Here is a 17,065-nt window from a genome sequence, read left to right on the forward strand (position 1 = left end):
CTCCCCGATCCCCCCCATCCACTGTGCTTTACCCCACGTGCCATCAGCTGCTCTCACCAGCATCGCCCATAGAGCTGAATATGTTCTCGGTGACATTGAGAATGGTGTCGGTGGCCTGGTCATAGCGCCCGATGGGCTGCCCGCCCAAGGCGTGCTGCTTGATGTGCTGCAGCAGGTCATTCAGGGCCTGGGTGACGGCCGTGGCTGCCACCCCCACCTGCTTCAGGAGCTGGTCATCATTGGTGGCTGCCTTGGAGGCCTCCACGCAGCCCTCCGCCGACTTGGCCACCAACTTGCCAGCCTCGATCAGCTGCTCCTGGCAAACCGGGGAGCTGATTGTGGGAGCCACCACCTGGAGGGGAAGAGAAAGGCTGGGCAGCGAGCGTGGTGGGCTCCTTGTAGGAGCTGTGCGGGGACAGCTGTCCCCAACTTCTGATCCTCCAAAGAGGATATTCAGTGCTTGGGCACAGTGGCAAGGACCCCAGCCCGAGGCAGCCCACGCTTCTGGTGCCAGAACCCTAATGTCCCGCCTGAGGATGTGTGGTCCTAGCACACCTACGACCCCACCGTGGAGCTGCCACCAGCCAAGTGATGCTTGCAGCCATGCCGAGGCAAGGGTTAACCTTGCTGCTTACCTTGGTGCAGGCCACCAGCTGGGAGGTGGAGAGGGCACACTGGGTGGCAGCCGCGATCACCTGCGTCTGCAGGGCCGCATCCTCCGTTTTCTGAGCCACGTTCTTGGCTTTGAGCACCAGCGCGGCGGCAGCGCTGGCCACCGCCTTCGCCAGCTGCATGAGCATGTCCTGGGGGAGACAGAAAGTGTCAGCGCAGGAGCCAAGGTGGCGGAAGCACTGGCAGCTGCCCGCAGGGCTCTCGTGAAATATTCAGCAGGGAAACGTGAGCTCTCGGGGGCCTTTCATCCACTCTGTCCCAGTACCAGCAGCACTGAACACCTGGAGTGGCTGGCACACCTTGACTCCATCCCTACTGTGTGCTACAGCTGGCGGTGAGGCTGTAACCCGGCCTTGAGCCACAGCCTGCACCCGCAGCACTGCCACGAACGCCACACAGAGCAGCTCGGGCCACGCTCAGCATCACCCCAACACCCACGACCTGCTCACTGCCCGCTCCCCAGGCAACAACCTGTGCCGAGTCCCTGATTGTACCACGGTGACAACATGCTGCAAGGCACTGCCGGCGCTGCCTGGCTTTGCACCCCGTGCAAAGCCAAACAGCAAAAAAATGACAAACCCCTCCAGCCAAATGGCAGGCACAAGCCAGCCGCGGCACATCCACAATGGGGGCAGCTGCCTGCCCATGGGCTCACCCCACCAGCAAGAGACGAGCGGGAGATGCTGCCCACACTGGTCACCTGTACTGCAAGCATGCCAGCTATTTTCTAGCTTGTGAGTGACGGGCTACATCTCTGCTGTCATTCCCGGGGCTAAAGGAGGTATGACACAGCAACCAGCCTCCTCTCCCCCAGGGGCGGCAGAGAAGGCACGGGACCGCGCTGCCAGCACACAACAGGCAGCAACCAGCACACGGCAGACTGCTTTCCTGCAGGGTATCAAACATGACAGCACGCTGCAGACATCAGGATTAGCTCCCGTGGCACGCTGCCAGCGAAAACTGGCAGCACCAGCGCTAGACAGCAAATGCTTGGGGCAAAGACCTTGGTACACAGGGCAGCGCTCTCTGCCTGCTGCGCCTGCAATCCTCCTGCTGTGTGCATGCTCACAGCGAGCGGCCCCGCACCCCACGACAGCTAAGATCTCCAGCCACCAAGCCAGAAGTGTCTCAGCCTCCCCTCGCCCCCTGCAAGCCAAGACTACTCCCGCTGCAATCCGCCACCTTTCCAGACAGGAGGAGAGACCAGAGAGCGCATGCACCCAGCTCCAGAGTCCCCAGACTGCTGCATCCGAGCCCAAGAAGGGAAGTAGATACACTCGGGTCTGGCAGCTGCAGGGCAGAGCATCCAGCTGCACATGTGCAAATTGTCTTCCAGGTCCTAAATCCACCCCTTGGGGCTGCCCTGTCCTGGCCCTGCTGCCTGGCCAAGCATGGCTTCCTGCCCTGGTGCTAGCTTTTCCGCTCCCCTTGGCTATCTGTCCAGGCTTTTCTGCTCATGTTGAGGCTGTGTGGCCACCATGAACAGAAACTCCTCTTTTCTGGAGCCTGTTTTGGTCTATACTATGGCTAGATCCTCCTCCCCAGCACAGTGTGCTACCTCCCTTGTGCTGGAAGGAGCAGTCGTGGGAAAGCAAGCCGGCTGGAGGTCAGCTCAGCCAAAATGAACCACCCCATGAGGCTCCAGCCACCCTGGGTCTCCCCGATGGGGCAGGCAGGCAGCTCCCACAGGCAGGGAGCGGCAGGCAGGAGCCAAGGCGGCTGCAAGGGAGGACTCCCAGGGCAGCGCCCACCCAAGCGGCGACCTGAGTGCATGGACTTCTGAGAGCCAACCACCAGAAAAGCAGATTTTTGACAGGAGCCCTCTTCCAAAGAGTTCAGCTGATAGTCCCCAGAGGAGCACCCCTCACACTGGAGAGGGCAGGGACCACCAAGCCATGCCTACAGCCCGCTTTTACCGTCTTTGGGTCAGAGGCAGGCAGGATCCAAGCACACCGGCTTTCTGGGATCTATGTGGGAATCCACAAGATAAGAGGCGTTATATCACAGCGGCTCTAGGGACAGAGATGGACAATGGCCTGTCCCCTCCCTCAGCAAAGTCACCGCCGGCTGAGCCCTCCTGCCAGGTCCTGTGCAAAGGCTGATGGTTTTAGGGAGCGGGTGTTCCTGGGTGCCACCAGGTGCACTCACCTGGAACCGAGGGTCGGTGTCGCTCTCCCCGATCTGCTGCAGCAGTTCCCCGCTGGTCTGGCCCACAAGGCCAGCAGCCTGCAGGAGATTCTGGCGAGGCTGCAAGGAACGAGGCAAAATCAACACCAGGCTCATGAGCAAGCCCTAAAACCTCACCCAATGGTTCCCCGTGGTTTCCACCCTCCTCTCAGCCCCACGGCCCCTCCTGCCCCCCACCTCAGCGCTGGCAGGCTGTGCCGTTTTCAGCAGGTCCGAGACGGCGCTCGCCAGGTTCTTTGCTGCCTGCAGAAGCTGCCGCCCGTTCCCTCCCTCGTCCTCCATCAGTGCAGCCAGCAGCTTCACACCCTTGGACATCTCCGTCAGGTTTGAAGAGATGGTGGTGACGGCGCAGCCCACAGCGGTGTAGTCCGTGTCCGCTGGATCCCCTGCACAGGGAGGAGACAAGTCAGGATGGGACGCGCTTCAAGTGATGCTCCAAAAGCATCCCCGCGCCTGTCACCGATGTGGTTCTCCTTCCTGGGAGAGGGGAGAGATCCTCTGGCTCCTAAGCCTGAAAGCAGGTCGCATCAGCCGAGTTTAGGCAGGAGAGCCTGGGAAAGAGAGTTGCATCGTGCAACGGCTGTGCCTGGAGCTATGGCAGGGACCGGACAACATGCTCCTTGTCCAGAGAATGACTGGTCAGCCAAAGACTGGAAGGACTGGGCTGGGCACAGGCAGGGATCTAAATGCAGGGCAAGCTGTGGGGGCATGGCCAGCTCTACAGGCACGTTAGCAGCAGTCGGGGCTGATTTAGCTCTAGTTGGGGCAGGCTGGCTCATCCAGTCTCTGACGGAGGGCAGGAGCCGCGACCTTCAGCCAGACAAGAGAGACCAAGCCTTCTCCAGAGATGGGACATCCCTCTTCTCCAACCCTCCGCGTACCTGCAGTGAGGTTGACCACCGAGGCTGTGCCGGCAGTGATAGCATCCACTTGGGAGTGGATCTCATGCTTCGACTCATCCATCTTGTTTTTGCGCCAAGCTTTGGATGCCTAAAATGGGGAGAACAGGGTCAGGAGATGGTGGTGGAGGTAGTGGGTAGCTGTACCCATGCTCACACAGAGAGATGCAGGAAAGAGGAGACAAGGAAGAAGGAAGGAAGAGCTGTGACCACCCAAAACTCCCCAGCCCATCCTGACCAAGCAACATGACCAAGTGTCCCCTCCACTCCTGCCCACAGAGTGGGATACAACTCCACCTCTTTGCAGGCAGCAGATCCCCCCAGGAGCCGCTGACACCTCCCCTGGGAATGCGGCCAGCCTCACCCAGCCCAGCCAACAACCTACAGCGAGGTCCCCCCCAGCACCCTGCCTTCACCCGGCACTCACAGCATCCTGCCCGAGGGGCGGCAAGGTCTCGAAGTCGTCCAGCGTGGCCTGGGCTGCATGCACAGCCTGCATGCTGGAGTTGATGGTGCCAGTCAGGGCTTGCTGGGCTGAAGTCTGCAACACGGAGACAGACTGAGGTATGCTGGAGGCTCGAAATCTAGGCTTAAATATTTGGCTCACACGCTTCCCTGCAACATGGTGTAAGGTGCTGCTGATGACAGTGCTCTAGGTAGGCGCCTCCACAAAGGGGGGTGCACCTAGCAAGAAGCGATGCACCTAGCAAAAAGGGGATCTCCCCTCTGCACCTCCCACTGGGAAATGCCCCGTCCCACCGTGGGTACAAGTGAGTCTCACAATTAGCCAGCTCTCGGGGAGTGGGGAGCAGATGCAGTGGGACCCCACAAGGCTTTTACAGCAAGCCCCACAGCAGGCTGAGTGGGGCCACAGAAAACAGCCTCCTCGTGGCCTTTTCCAAGTGCTTCTCCAGCTGCAGAGGACGTGGGGGGCACCAAAGCCAGGTACAGGGCTCTGCTGCAAACCACGGCACTGTCGGGGCTGGCCAGGCATAGCAGCTCGGGGCAGCTCAACCTGAAGGAGAGGCTGCAGCTGCCGGCCAGGGGGAAACGCCAGGGTGTAGCTCAAGTTTGCAGAGCGGGTGCAGGAGGACACCAGCTCAGCCAGGCCAGCAAGCACATGAGGCCAGCGGCACAGAGTCCTTGTTCTTCACAGCAAGCCAGTGCCTGGCCACAGACCCAAATGGATGGATCTACACGAGCCCAATGGGCACCTTTTTGAGTTTGTGCCCTACGGTGGGCACAAGTGAGAGCTTACCAGGGGGGGCATGTGCCCTCGGTGCATCTGGCCACTGGTGATTTGCAGTTGAGGCTGCGGCATCGTGCCCACCTGGAAGTTTTCTGGCCCTCCAGCCCCTGTCCGCATGATGGCTGGCAGGGCCACCGAACCCAGCTCCGCCTTGCCTACACGGTTAAACTGCTGCTGCAAGACGGTCGACCTGAAACGGGGAGAAATACCAGGTCAAGGGATGCCCATGGCCCCGGCACCAGGCTCTGCAGGAGTGCTGCCACCGAAGGACCGACAGCTCTTCCTCCAGACACGCTGTGCTGCAAGCTTGGCTGGAGCCCGCTCTCCGTTCAGCTTCGGCTTGGCAGCTAACTTGCTGCTGGAGGACTTACTTCTTTGGAGACACAGAGTCTTCCAGCATGGTGGACTCCTCATCCCCCTCCAGTCCAAAGTGGTCTTTGCTCTTTTTCTGCAGAGGGAAAGAGAAAATGTGTCAGCCAGCGCATACCTCCCAGCCTTCCCCTCCTCCTGCAGCCCAGGCACCGTACTGAGGCCACAGGGGTCCCCCTGCCCCATCTCCAGCTCCCCCAGCAGCACTGTGTGCCAATGGCTGTCTGGAGGCAGCTGGAAGGGGCACCCTGCACCCCTCTCCAGAGAGGGGACGGTTACCAGTGCCCGTCTCAGCACAGCCTCACCTTTTTGAGGATGATATCGATGTAGCCGGCAATCAGCTGGGCGATCTGCTCCCCCTCCGTCGTCTGCACTGAGTAGTAACCATCCTGGTAATCTCCAAAATCCTGCAACGGCAGGGCACAGGGTAGCACCGGAGCAGGGCGCTGGCGGCCATCCTGAGCCCCTCTGGTATGTGCTAAGCACCAGCCTCCAAAACAGCAGCCAGGAGAGGCACCAGAGGAGGGCAAGGCTGTCCCACCATGGGGCCATACCCAAGAGAGGCACTGGCGTGAGAGCAGCCCCCTACGGGGGCACCGCCGGGGACGGGGGGTGGAGGACCAGGGCTGGTCCCTACCAGGGTGAAGCTCTTGGGCGAGGCCGCCCAACGCTTGATGTTGGTCAGGCTCCACTCCTGAATCACTTCCTTGGTCTTCTCATCCACACGCATCACGCACTCCTTGGTGATCCCCAGCAGCCGCGGCACCAGCTTGTTCTTCCCCTTCATCTTCTCCTGAGGACCGCAACAGAAAGGTTGTGGGCCATCCCCGGGACGGATCCGTCCAGGCAGAGACCTTTGAGGCCTGCTGTGGCTACCAAACACCCTCAAGGCCACACTTTCTGGTGGTCACAACCATGACATGGGGCTTGAAAATGAGAAAAAGCATGAACCAAGAAGGGGGAAGGCAGTGCACAGGAAAAGGCAAGAAGAAGGAGAGGGTAGACAGTGGAGATGCAGGGAAAACCGGAGCAACGTGGGTTGAGGGGTAGCAGCTAGAGACACGACAGATGGAAGGATGCTGGAGAAGAGGAATTTTGGCCGGTGAGAGGTGGGACTGGGGGTAGCCGCTGCTCTACCTTGACCAAGAAGAAGGAGACCCCGTAGGTCTTGAGGGAACGAGCAAGTTTCACGTAGCGAACTTTGGCCTCAATCTCGCTCATGTTCCCGCAGTTCTTGTGGGCCTGTGACAGCAAAGAGAGAACATCACGCTAGCTTCACGGTCCCCTGGCTGTGCCACCATCGCCCTGTCACAGCCTTTCCAGGCTCTCCCGCCCCACTGGCATCCCCTGCCCCTGCTACAGCATCCCTCTGACCTCTGGGACCTCAGGAGCTGCCTTGTCAGCCCACCTACAGCTTCCTGCTCCTGTTTCTCATCTGCCAAGCTACCTTGTGTTGCCTCCAGAGACAAAAGCAGCCTCAACCTTCGGTGAGGAGGAAGAAGCAGCCCAGGTCTCAACACCCCCCCTGCACGTACCATGAAGATCTTGCGCTCCCCTTTCTGCTTGATGTACTCCTTGGGCAGGAAATCCTTGAGTCTGCCAAGAGACAGCCAAGCCAACTGTTAGCAGCAGAGCCCGATGCCAGCGTTTGTCTTTGACTACAAAGAACCTTGGACAAAACCCTGCCAGGGCATGGGCTGGGAGTTTTTGGGAGCAAGAAGGATGTGGGAGAGGTTGCTGCAGTAATGAAAGCTGCCCCAGGAGCTGCCCTGCTGAGAGTGGGATGGAGGTGCCGAGGATGCAGCCCCCCAGCACGGTGGGCTGGGGTCCCCCCCCATCAGAGCTGGCTGCATGTCCTGGGGGGTGCCAGAGGGAGCAGGACGGGGGGCTGGCACCCCTTGCAGCCGGCATGGACCTCCACTCTTGGGCACCGTGATGCAGGGAGGAGAGGGTTCGCACCAGAGGCAACCACACCCCGAGAGCCCCGTGTGCTGGCGCGGTGCTGGGGACTGCCAAGCTGCTCGAGCCACCTGGGGGTCCCCACGACACTCACTCCAGAAAGCCTGGCTTGTGCTTCTGTTCATTGTGCGGCCCAAACTGGATCTGGCACTGGTAGCCGGCAAACTCACAGGCTTTGTCAAAAGAGACAGGGTGGGAACCGTTAAGGATGTCGTCGCGAGCCTGCATGGAAAGAGAAGACATCGCCGTGGGCTGGGCAGCCACGCAGCCCTGCCACCGCTCCCCTCCACACCGGGCAGGACCCGTTTTTCAGACAGGAAAGAAGTGTCCATGAAAAAGAGGAGGATCTAGGGGAAGGCTGTCCCCTACAGGGACCATCACCATGCCTAGGAGAGGAACAGCATCAGGATTTCAGGATGGTTCCTACCAGGCAGAGGAGACACGGGATCCCCTGGGGAGCTCCAGAGTACACAGACATCAGGGCTGGGATTGCCAGTGTTGGCTCTTACCCAGGACATAACTGGGCATCCTGAGGTGCCGCCCATGGTGGCTCCTGGCCAAAACCCTCAGCCACTAGCCCTGGCAGGGGGCTGGTATGGGGCAGCAGAGGTAGGCACTCTGGGGAGCCATACCTGCACGTAAAGCAGGTTGAGCTGCACAGGATCTCGTGAGTCCACATTCTGGTCAGAGTAGAAGAACTTGCGCCGCAGCAGCAGTGTTTCGTTGTCGTCGATGCCTTGCTCGCGCAGGGTCCGGCCGTGGTCCAGCCAATTCACTGTAGGCAATGCCAGGGCATGAGCAGGGACGGGCACCCAGGCAGGGTTGGTCCCGGCCCTGGGGCTGCTCACGCGGAGCAAGAAACGGATGTCTGTCTGGTGCATCCTGGCTCCCACCCCTCTGCCCTGGGCCACCAAGCACGAGACACTCCAGGGAGTGTGGGCACATGTCCCCTTGTCACAGTCCTCTCCACTGTCACCTCCGCTCCCCTGCATTGGGTCTTCCCCTTTCAGGGGTCCCTGCTCCCCTCCCTGCGGCCCTTGGCACAGGCTGACCCTGTCCCCAGCACCTGCAGGCACGTACACTCATCATCTGTGTGCAACTTCTGCTTGAGCTTCTCCATCTTCTTCTCATCTCGCAGCAGGGTCTTGTCTTTCTTGAGGGTGCCGGTAACCTCCTCCTTCTTCTCTTCCATAATCTCCCGAACAAGTGAGTACTCATCATAGTTGGTGATGCCTGCAGAAGAGCAGAGGACCAAGCTCAGCACGACATTGCTGCCAAATACAGAGCCTGGAGCAACGCAGGGGTGCAGAGCAGTGTCCCCTCCCCAGCATCACACCCTCCTCGGACATCTCCGCTGCCAGGCCATCCACCGCAGAGCTGCTGCCACTCCCCCAGTATCCCCATCAGATGCTGCCATCTCTCCCCACCTCCCTTCCTCCCCCCTGTTGCTGCCACCTCCTCTCACCGATCCGGGCACAGATTGTCATGAGCATGTCCGTGACGGTTTTGGAGTCATCCACCATCACTGTTTTCACTGTCCCATCCAGCATGCGGATCTTCAGGGGCCGCTGCTTCTTCTTGTACTCCATGGTGTCCTGCGGGCACAGCGGACCACAGCTCCCAGCAGTGGCACCGGCGCAAGGTGCCCACATCCCACCATCATACCAACAGCTCCCTCTCCCCGGTGCAATTGTGGGGGGGACGTGGGGTGCTGTGGGGCCCAATGCAAGGCAGCAAGGCAAGCACCCACACCACCTCCACACCGCAGGCACATCCAACTGCAGAGCCAAGGTGGGTACCAGCTGGAAAGGACGTGGGACGGATGCTTACCCCATTGCGAAGCATGTAGTAGTCCAGAGCCTTCCCAGCCTCCAGCCAGATCCCCTTCTTTGGGTCTTCATCCGAGAGGAACAGCCCAAAATCATTGGCTGAAAAACAGGTAAAGTCTCTGCCAGGGTAATCCTGAGCAGGACAGGGCCATAAAGATGCCAGCCTGCACCCGGGGATGTGCGCTGGCGCAGCCCAATGTGTGAAGCACAGCAGCACTGTGAACGCTGGAGCCTAAACCTAATGAGTACGCAAAAAGCTGGCAAGCAAGCTTCAAGGTACATGTTTTACCATAGTTATCTACGGAAAAAATCATCTGAAGCATGCCTACGCAATGCTGAACTTGGAACTGACAGTCACAACAGAAGGAAAAGCTTGGAGTTGTGGTTGACAGCTCTCCGAAATCTTCGATGCAACGTGTAGCAGCAGCCAAAGCAAGGTAGTAAAACGCCAGGCATCACCAGGAAGGGTGCTGGGAACTGGTCTACAAAACCTAGGCACATCCACACTTTGAGTACTCTGTGGTGGTGTAGTCTGCACCTCCCCAGAAGGACAGAGCAGAGTTTGAAAAAATACAAAGAGAGGCAACTTAACGTAGCCTTGGTATGAGGTACTAAAGGAGGTGGGACTCCTCCGTTTGGGGAGGAAGAGGCTGAAGGAGGATGGGACGAAGGCTTACAAGGTCTCAGAGGTGGTGAATAAGTGCTGTTCACCAAATCCTGCTCCCTCAGGGCTGGGGTACCTGGTGAAAGTGCTGCTGCTAGAGCCTGGGCAGTGGCACCCCAGCTTGGACCCACAGGGGTAGCCCCATTTTCATGCTGCAAGAGGCCAGGACCATGCCTGGCTTTGCCCTGGGAAAAGTCCTTCTCCACCTTTCGAACAATCCTGCGCCGCAGGCTGTCTTGGCTGGCTGCTAAGTTTATAACGAGTCATCTCGTTGGCAGCTCTCTGCGGGGAGGGACAAATTCCTGAGCCGCCCTACTCCTGGCTGGCTAACACTGCCATTAGGATTCAACTAAACAGGGAGCAGAAAAATCACGGAGGCTTGCCATTTTATTTTTTAACTAAAAAAACCACATCCTATTTTCAAAGCAAATTCCAAGAGGATAACTCTAAAGCACCGAAAACTGAGCAGCTTGCCCCAGTTCCATAACTTGGGCAGGGAGAGGCGCTTCCTGAGACAGAGCGAGAGCGGAGCTGGAAAGCTACACTGAAGCTCCCCCAGTCCAAAGGTGACAAAAAAAAAGGGCAGCTCAAAAAGGGACCCCCAAGTGCCACTGGGTAAGGAGAGCAAAGAAAAGCAAAAGCTGCAAGGAACTGATAGGAAAAGAAGAGGTGTGAGCAACTGAAAAGGAACTCGGGAATAAGCATTTCCCTTTAAGGTTTTCCCCTTGCTTTTTTTTTTATAAGCAGGCTGGCTCACGCCCAGGAATTGCAATGCTGCCTCCAACATGGCTACAGCCCTGCATCCACATAAACATTCAGTCCCTCTCCGAAACCGAAAGCTGTGATCCGCCGGACCGCTGGCCAGCCGGGCACGGTGCGAGAAGGCATTTCCTTTCATCCTCGAGGAATTTGCTGCTCCCAGATGTTGCCGCACTCCCCCTCCTCTTCCCACGACTCTTGACCTCCTGTTTGCTGCCTCTCCCCCATGGCACAGCCGCTTTCAGAGGCGGCAGGGACCCAGGAGAGCCCCTGAGACGATGTCTCAGTGCTCCAGCCCCCCCATCCACGCTGGGGACAGGCCACGTCCGCATGGGCGTGAGTCACATCATGAGCTCGTGAGCCATAAGCTTACTTTTGAGCCTGGCGGCAGCAGGGACATATTATAGCTGAGAAGGCTTAGCAAGGTAATGGAGCCCCAGCATGGGTCTGGCAGAGAGCTGCCGGTGGGAGACAGACTCGATGGAGGACTATATATCCCCCAAGAAAGGAAAATTTAATTTATATGGTTTATTAACGCTTGCTACGACCCCTGCAACTGTTTAAACCCACCTAGTCCTGGCTAGTGGTGATGGATGCAAGTAGGAGAGAGGAGTAGAGACAGAAAGTGCAGCAGGCTCAAAGAGCTTGATGAGTATTTCACTTCCAAATGTGGTTTCCTACCTTCTAAACCCCCAAATTTCTTCTGGGGTGTCGAGGAGGGAGCCCAAGGAGCTCAGCCCCTCGCCTCAACTGCACAGGAGGTTTTGGACCTTGCTCCCCCCACCCCCCTCACTGCTCTGGGAAAGCCCAGGTGGGCACAGAGACAGGAGAGGAAAGGGAGACCGGTGAAATGCCAGGAGCTAAGCCGGCGTGGCCCTGGCATGACAGCCAGCCCCACCGTGGACTTACGCTGTCCCATCTGGGCCTCGGGCACCCGCTCACGGATCATCCGGCAGGCGTCGTACACCATGGTGGAGGGCTCAAACTGCATCGTCTTCACCACATTGCCAATGCTGATTTTCAGCGAGAGGGCGACCATGGTGGCGGCTGGGCTGTCCCCACTCCTGCGTCACCTGCTGGAGGAGACAGATGGGTTAGCTCTGACTGCCGGCCCCTCCGGTGTGCAGGGTCCTTCCTCCTTCTCCCTTCTGGCAGCGCCTCTGCTCCCCGACAGCCGGGACCCAGCTTCTAGGGGCAAGCAAGGGCTGCACCCCGTGCTGGCGAGCTTGCAAGGGGGTCCCACTTTCCAGCCCTGTGCTGACCCCAGGGTCTCTGGCCAGCGTTGGGGAGCCTTGTCTCCTCGTCCCAAGGTCCCAAAGCCTGCTCGCCCGCAGGAGCAACGGTAGCTGGTACTGAGCGGAGATGCTGCCAGCGAGGAGGAAGCAAGTGTGTGGGAGCACGCGAGATAAGCCAGGAGAGCGCGACAGACGGGGTTATAATTAAACCTGCCGTGACATAGAAGCCACAAGAGGAAAACCAAGCTTTGACCCAGAGCTGGCAGGGCCCTGCCCTGGCTATCAGGGCCCCCCATGTTGCCAGCGGACGGTGCTGAGCCGGCAGCCTGAGCACAGGCAGACCCGGAGGGACGGAAAAGCCCAGAGCCACTCAGGGAGGTGAGATAAGGGCACCAGGCACTGAACCTGCCCATTAAAAATAATTACCTGGGGAAAACACCACTCACACTGAGTGAGTGCTCAGAGATCGGGGCCTACGGCAGCAGCTGCTCCACAAACCCAGCACCGGAGAACCCCTGCACAGGATGATGTGCAGGAGGGCAACGGACCAGCCGCTGCAGGTCTCACTGCAAGGGCACGCGAGAGCCACACCACGCCACCTGAAACAGGCCCCAGGCTGGGTCCAGCTTGAAGGATCAGCTTCAAGCTTGAAGGATTGCGTAGATCAGCTTCAGAGCAAGTACTTCTCAACAGGGCTCTGACACACCAGGTTTCACAATACTTAATTAAAACGACAATATTCTTACAGCAAAACAAATTCAGAAATAAATGACAAAAGTAAAAGGAGGTTGTAAGTCAGTCCCCCGCTTGCCTGCTGCAGCTTGTAGAGCCCGTTCCTTTGGGTTTACCCACTGTGCAGCTGCTTTCAGCTCTTTCCCAGGTTGTGCGCCCCTCAGGGTCCCTGCGTCGGTCCTTCTCCCTGCCCTTCTCAGCATCCCCAGTCCCCAGCTGGCCCCAACCCGACACTCTCCAGCAGTGACACCCCTTTTCCTCTCCCCAGGAGCCTGCTCGTGAGGAAGGAGTCCCCTGCTCTGCCTTGACCCAGGCTGCCTTGTCCTTAAACCTCAGCTGGTGGGTGGATGCAAGAGCACTGGCGGGATGCACCATATCTGCTTGTTCTCTTTTAGATTGATTTTCTCCCATCAGGCCTCCTATTATGGCTGTCAGGGAAGGGTTGCTGGCCACGTGCATCCTCAGCCTGGCCCGGGAAGGTTCCTGGGCAAGGCTTGCCAGCAGCCTCCCTCCCCTGCTGTGCACCACAGTGGCACACGGTGAGCCTGTGCATCCCTGCCCGGCGCTGCCAGCTCCGATCCGCCGCAGAAGGGGGTACACCGGTGCGGACTGCTCCCAACCAAGGGCCTAAGCAGGCTAGGGGCAGGATCTGCAATGGATAAAAAGCTCCTACATCCGATTTTGGCTAGGAGCAACTCAGCAGGCAGGGGTCCTCCTCCTGCAGAGCCATAAAGCCATGCTGGTGGTGCGGGGAGGGAGGCAGGGATGGAGGAGCATGCCGCCTCCGCCAGCACATGGAACGGCTCCAGCTCCACATTCCTGAGCCGTTCGGCAATGTTTCTGCGGAGGCCCGCGGCCCCCACTGGCTCCGCTGACAAGGAATGAAATGCATTTCGGGTCCGGAGCGAGGGAGCCCAGCGACAGCGGGAAAGAGGTGGCGGAGGTGCCCGCCTGTGCCATTGCCATCCATCCGGAAGCACCAGCAAAGCTGTGGAGCTGAAGGGACGAGGAACACCCTGCCATAGAAAGGGCTTTCCGAATATTTCATATGCAGGGCGGGCTGCTGCGGTCACCAGGCCATCTTCGCTGTATCTAAAAATATTCTCGAGTTGAGCATAAAGCTGCTTTCCGTCCCTCTGCAGGAAAAGGAGAACGTGCCACTGCCAGGACAAGGTCAGAGACCACGGAGGAAGGGGAGGGGAGGACGCCGGACGGCAGAGCGGAACTGAGAGGAGCCAGGCCATACCCAACCATTTCTGCAGCCTCCTCTTGCCCTCCCAAAGCCAGCCAAAACCAGGCGCTGTGCTGGAGGCACCCCTTAGCACACCCTTCATGGGGGCCACCGTGCTTTCCAAGACCCTGCAGAAGGATGAGTGCTCAAGCCTTCCTACTCCTGAGCTCTTACAAAAATGACAGAGCTTGGCAGGGAAGGGACTCACGACATCAAGGAAGTCCTCAGAGGAAAGGGAGATGGTTCATTTTAACTCTCATAGTCTACGGAAACAGTTCAGGCTCCAGCAGCTGAACTTTGCTGACATCAACGTCTAAAGCAGAAATGCTCTCTGCTGCATAAGAAGTACACCTCCTCAAGGAGATGACAAATCCCTGGAGGGATTTGTCAGCAAACGTGGCAATTAATCACATGGGGTTTGCAAATCTGCTGCTTCCTGCCAGGGCACCAACACAGGGTTCGGCTCCCATGGACCTCTCCCCTCCAGGTACCACATGGGATAGGAAAAGCCGGACTAGACATAAGGGATGAGAGAGTGTGGGAGCCCAGCGCTGCAAACCAGAAAAATAAAGGAAAAGGACAGCGAAATTCAAACTGTCCCTCTGGAAAGAAAAAAAAAAAAACCCCAAACAAACCAAGTCGTGATGAACACACACCAAATTTCTGTGCTGGCTCGCCTCCAGAGCAAGCAAACCCGTTCTCAATCGGTTGTCGGTATGCAAAGGCAGATAAGGCCCTGGAGCAGCGAGCTGGCCAGCCGGCAGCCAGATTAACACACTTCTGCATTTTATAGCAAGCTGCGCGCAACCCTTTGAGCCGTGAGTACGCTCCTGAAATGAGGGGGTGGGGGTGGTCTCGATGGCGTCCCACCTCCCCCTGGAGCCGTCCCGGCTGCTTCCATCTCACCCTGCACTAGGCGTGCAAAACTATCGCGGTGGCGGAGGTCTCCGGGCTCTGCTTAAAGGCAGGGGCAGCGCAGGCAGGGATGGCCACGGGCAGGCAGCGCCGCGCCGGCCCGAGGAACCACCGCGTCATTGCCGGGACCACTGAGAGCGAGTTTTCCGTCACGTGACATAACTGCTATATTTGTGTCGGCTGAGTTTAGTGCTGCGAGAACGGTTACAGAGGAGGTTTTGTATCTTTAAAACAAACAAAAAAATCAACCAAAAATTCGATAGCAGCCTGCTGGCACGCTCACGGCAAGTTTCCAGAACAAGCTGCGAATCGTCAAATGCAACAATTTTGCCATTTTTAACATGCTCTTTCTAAGGGACACTCCGGATGAGGTTTGGGTTTGTTGTTGGTTTTTTTTGTTGGTTTTTTTTTTTTTTTACGGCAATGCCAAATTTCACTTGGCAAAGGCCCCACTCCAGACCACCCCCGGACCGGGAGCTGGCTGCAGGAAGCTTTATCAGCTGCAAACCACCCCACTGCCGGGGCTTTCTGCAGGCACGGGGCTGCCGGCCCGGCCAGCGCGGCCACCAGCACAGCCAGGCAAGTACCGGGCCACCGTGATGCCTGCCAGCAGTGGCTTTGCCAGCACATGGGTGTCTGCAGAACAGCACGATGAACCAGGTTAAAAATTAACGCGGTAAGAAGCTGGACCAGGCTCTGGCTGGGTTCTCCAGTATGGGACCAGTATACACAGCCACAGAAGGCACCGGGGGCACGGGTGGCTCAGCCCCGCGCCGATGGGAAGGCTGAGCCGGCGGCCCCAGCTGGCGACGGTGCTGCACGCTGCCGAGCCTGTTCAGCCCGGTTCCTCTTTCCCAGCCACGCGTCCACGTTGTACGGGAAGATGGTTTCTTCCAGCCGAGGCCGAGCTTGCTCCCAGGGAGTGTGAGTGGCTGGCGAGGCCAGCCCCAGCCCTATGGCATCCCCATGACCACTCGGCTGTTACCCATGGCTGGGGCAGGAGCATCCTCTCGCCCCCGCAGGGAGGGCAGCCCTGCTTGGCGTGGGAAACGGGCAGGGAACGGGCAGTGGGGCTGGAGGATCACAGCCGCAGCCTGCCTGCTCACCAGCGCTGAGGTGGACGGGCAGTGGGGCTGGAGGATCACAGCTGCAGCCTGCCTGCTCACCAGCGCTGAGGTGAAGCAGCTCCGGCCATTAACTGCCGGCATTTCCCACGCATCCCCAAGCCTGTCTGCTCCTGCCAGGAATCCCCTGCCCTCCAAAGGGAGGGGGCACAAACAGTGGCACCCCCGGGCTGCCCACCGCCAAGGCAGACATGGGGGCGAGCAAGGGCAGGACTCCATCCGCGACCTCTCCTGTGTCCTTAGTGAGCCAGCCCTCCAGCACAGCACCCCAAAAGCAGCACTCGGGATGCAGTGGGCGCTCTCACAGCCTCCGGAGACCACCAGGTGCCCTGATTCGGGCACCCATGCTTGCCAGGGCAAGTGACTCACCCGCCGCCGTGCCACCGGCCAGGCAGAAAGGAGAAAGTGAGAGGAGAGCGTGGCTGCGTTTTGGGGGGTATTTCTCCACCCAGCAGTCAGCAAAGCTCAGCTCCAGAAAGGAGGACACCTCACGTGTTCCCTCTTCCTCAGCCTTCTCACTCCCCTTCCCCAAATGTGCTGGGACGTGCCACTTTGGGATGCACCAAACTGCTGCCGATGCCATTTGGTGAGCAAGCTGCGTGCTTGGCCGGTGCTCACCGCGCACCATCACCTGCTCATTTAGCACTTGGGGGGTTTCACCCCATGGTCTGCAAGGGGGCGGTTCGGACCCTTCACCGGGCAACCCACAGGCTCTGGCAAAGCTAAAGATCCCAAAAATATGTCCCCTCCCCTTCTCAGCAGCGAGGCTCGGAGAGAGAGAAGGGAGTAAACAATTATTGCTACCAAATATGGGTCTAACAGCCAGCGATGAAGCCACGGCAGAAGCATACAGAGATCCTGCCGGCAGATTCAAAGGGCCGGGGAGCTTGCAGGGGTGCGGGCAGGATCCGGCAGGGAGCGGGGCCGGGCAGGGAACAGGCAGAGGATGGGGCAGGGTTTCCCTTGCCCGGTTAGCTGCTCCAGCCGGGGCACGGTGGGGACCCACGCTGTTCTCCGACGGGGGTCGGTCCTGCCCCACCGCACCCACCCAGACCCACGTGTCCCACCCCAGCGCCCCGTCCCGAGATGGTCGGCGGGAGCTGCCGGGGTGATCTCCGTCTTCCACCGTCCCCACCCAAAACCGCGCCGCGGCCCGGAGACACCCTTCCCACTCGAGCCCGAGGCCCAGCGGCGGCTACTTTGGGGTGGGGGGGCCGCAGCCAGGCCTCTCCCGTCTCCCG

At 59.1% G+C, this 17,065-nt stretch overlaps 1 protein-coding gene across 4 annotated transcripts in view; it reads right to left on the reverse strand.

The window, feature by feature from the left end:
• Positions 1 to 11,660, reverse strand: part of TLN1 (talin 1) — a 30,439-nt gene extending 18,779 nt beyond the window's left edge. For all 4 annotated transcript variants that reach the window (XM_009285194.2, XM_009285192.2, XM_009285195.2 and 1 more), the window contains exons 1-18: positions 11,497 to 11,660; positions 9,166 to 9,263; positions 8,801 to 8,930; positions 8,416 to 8,568; positions 7,968 to 8,110; positions 7,430 to 7,557; positions 6,912 to 6,972; positions 6,514 to 6,618; positions 6,014 to 6,169; positions 5,682 to 5,783; positions 5,379 to 5,455; positions 5,017 to 5,197; positions 4,186 to 4,299; positions 3,741 to 3,849; positions 3,037 to 3,245; positions 2,821 to 2,919; positions 636 to 803; positions 58 to 352 (exon numbers count right to left, since the gene is read on the reverse strand). In XM_009285194.2, the coding sequence (XP_009283469.1) occupies positions 58 to 352; positions 636 to 803; positions 2,821 to 2,919; positions 3,037 to 3,245; positions 3,741 to 3,849; positions 4,186 to 4,299; positions 5,017 to 5,197; positions 5,379 to 5,455; positions 5,682 to 5,783; positions 6,014 to 6,169; positions 6,514 to 6,618; positions 6,912 to 6,972; positions 7,430 to 7,557; positions 7,968 to 8,110; positions 8,416 to 8,568; positions 8,801 to 8,930; positions 9,166 to 9,263; positions 11,497 to 11,626 (2,458 nt within the window). In that variant the 5' untranslated portion in view covers positions 11,627 to 11,660. The remainder of the gene's footprint in view (positions 1 to 57; positions 353 to 635; positions 804 to 2,820; positions 2,920 to 3,036; positions 3,246 to 3,740; positions 3,850 to 4,185; positions 4,300 to 5,016; positions 5,198 to 5,378; positions 5,456 to 5,681; positions 5,784 to 6,013; positions 6,170 to 6,513; positions 6,619 to 6,911; positions 6,973 to 7,429; positions 7,558 to 7,967; positions 8,111 to 8,415; positions 8,569 to 8,800; positions 8,931 to 9,165; positions 9,264 to 11,496) is intronic.
• Positions 11,661 to 17,065: the final 5,405 nt, after the last annotated feature.

The sequence above is a fragment of the Aptenodytes forsteri genome, unplaced genomic scaffold (assembly GCF_000699145.1).
Source record: "Aptenodytes forsteri isolate BGI_AS27 unplaced genomic scaffold, ASM69914v1 Scaffold120, whole genome shotgun sequence".
Taxonomy (NCBI): Eukaryota; Metazoa; Chordata; class Aves; order Sphenisciformes; family Spheniscidae; genus Aptenodytes; species Aptenodytes forsteri.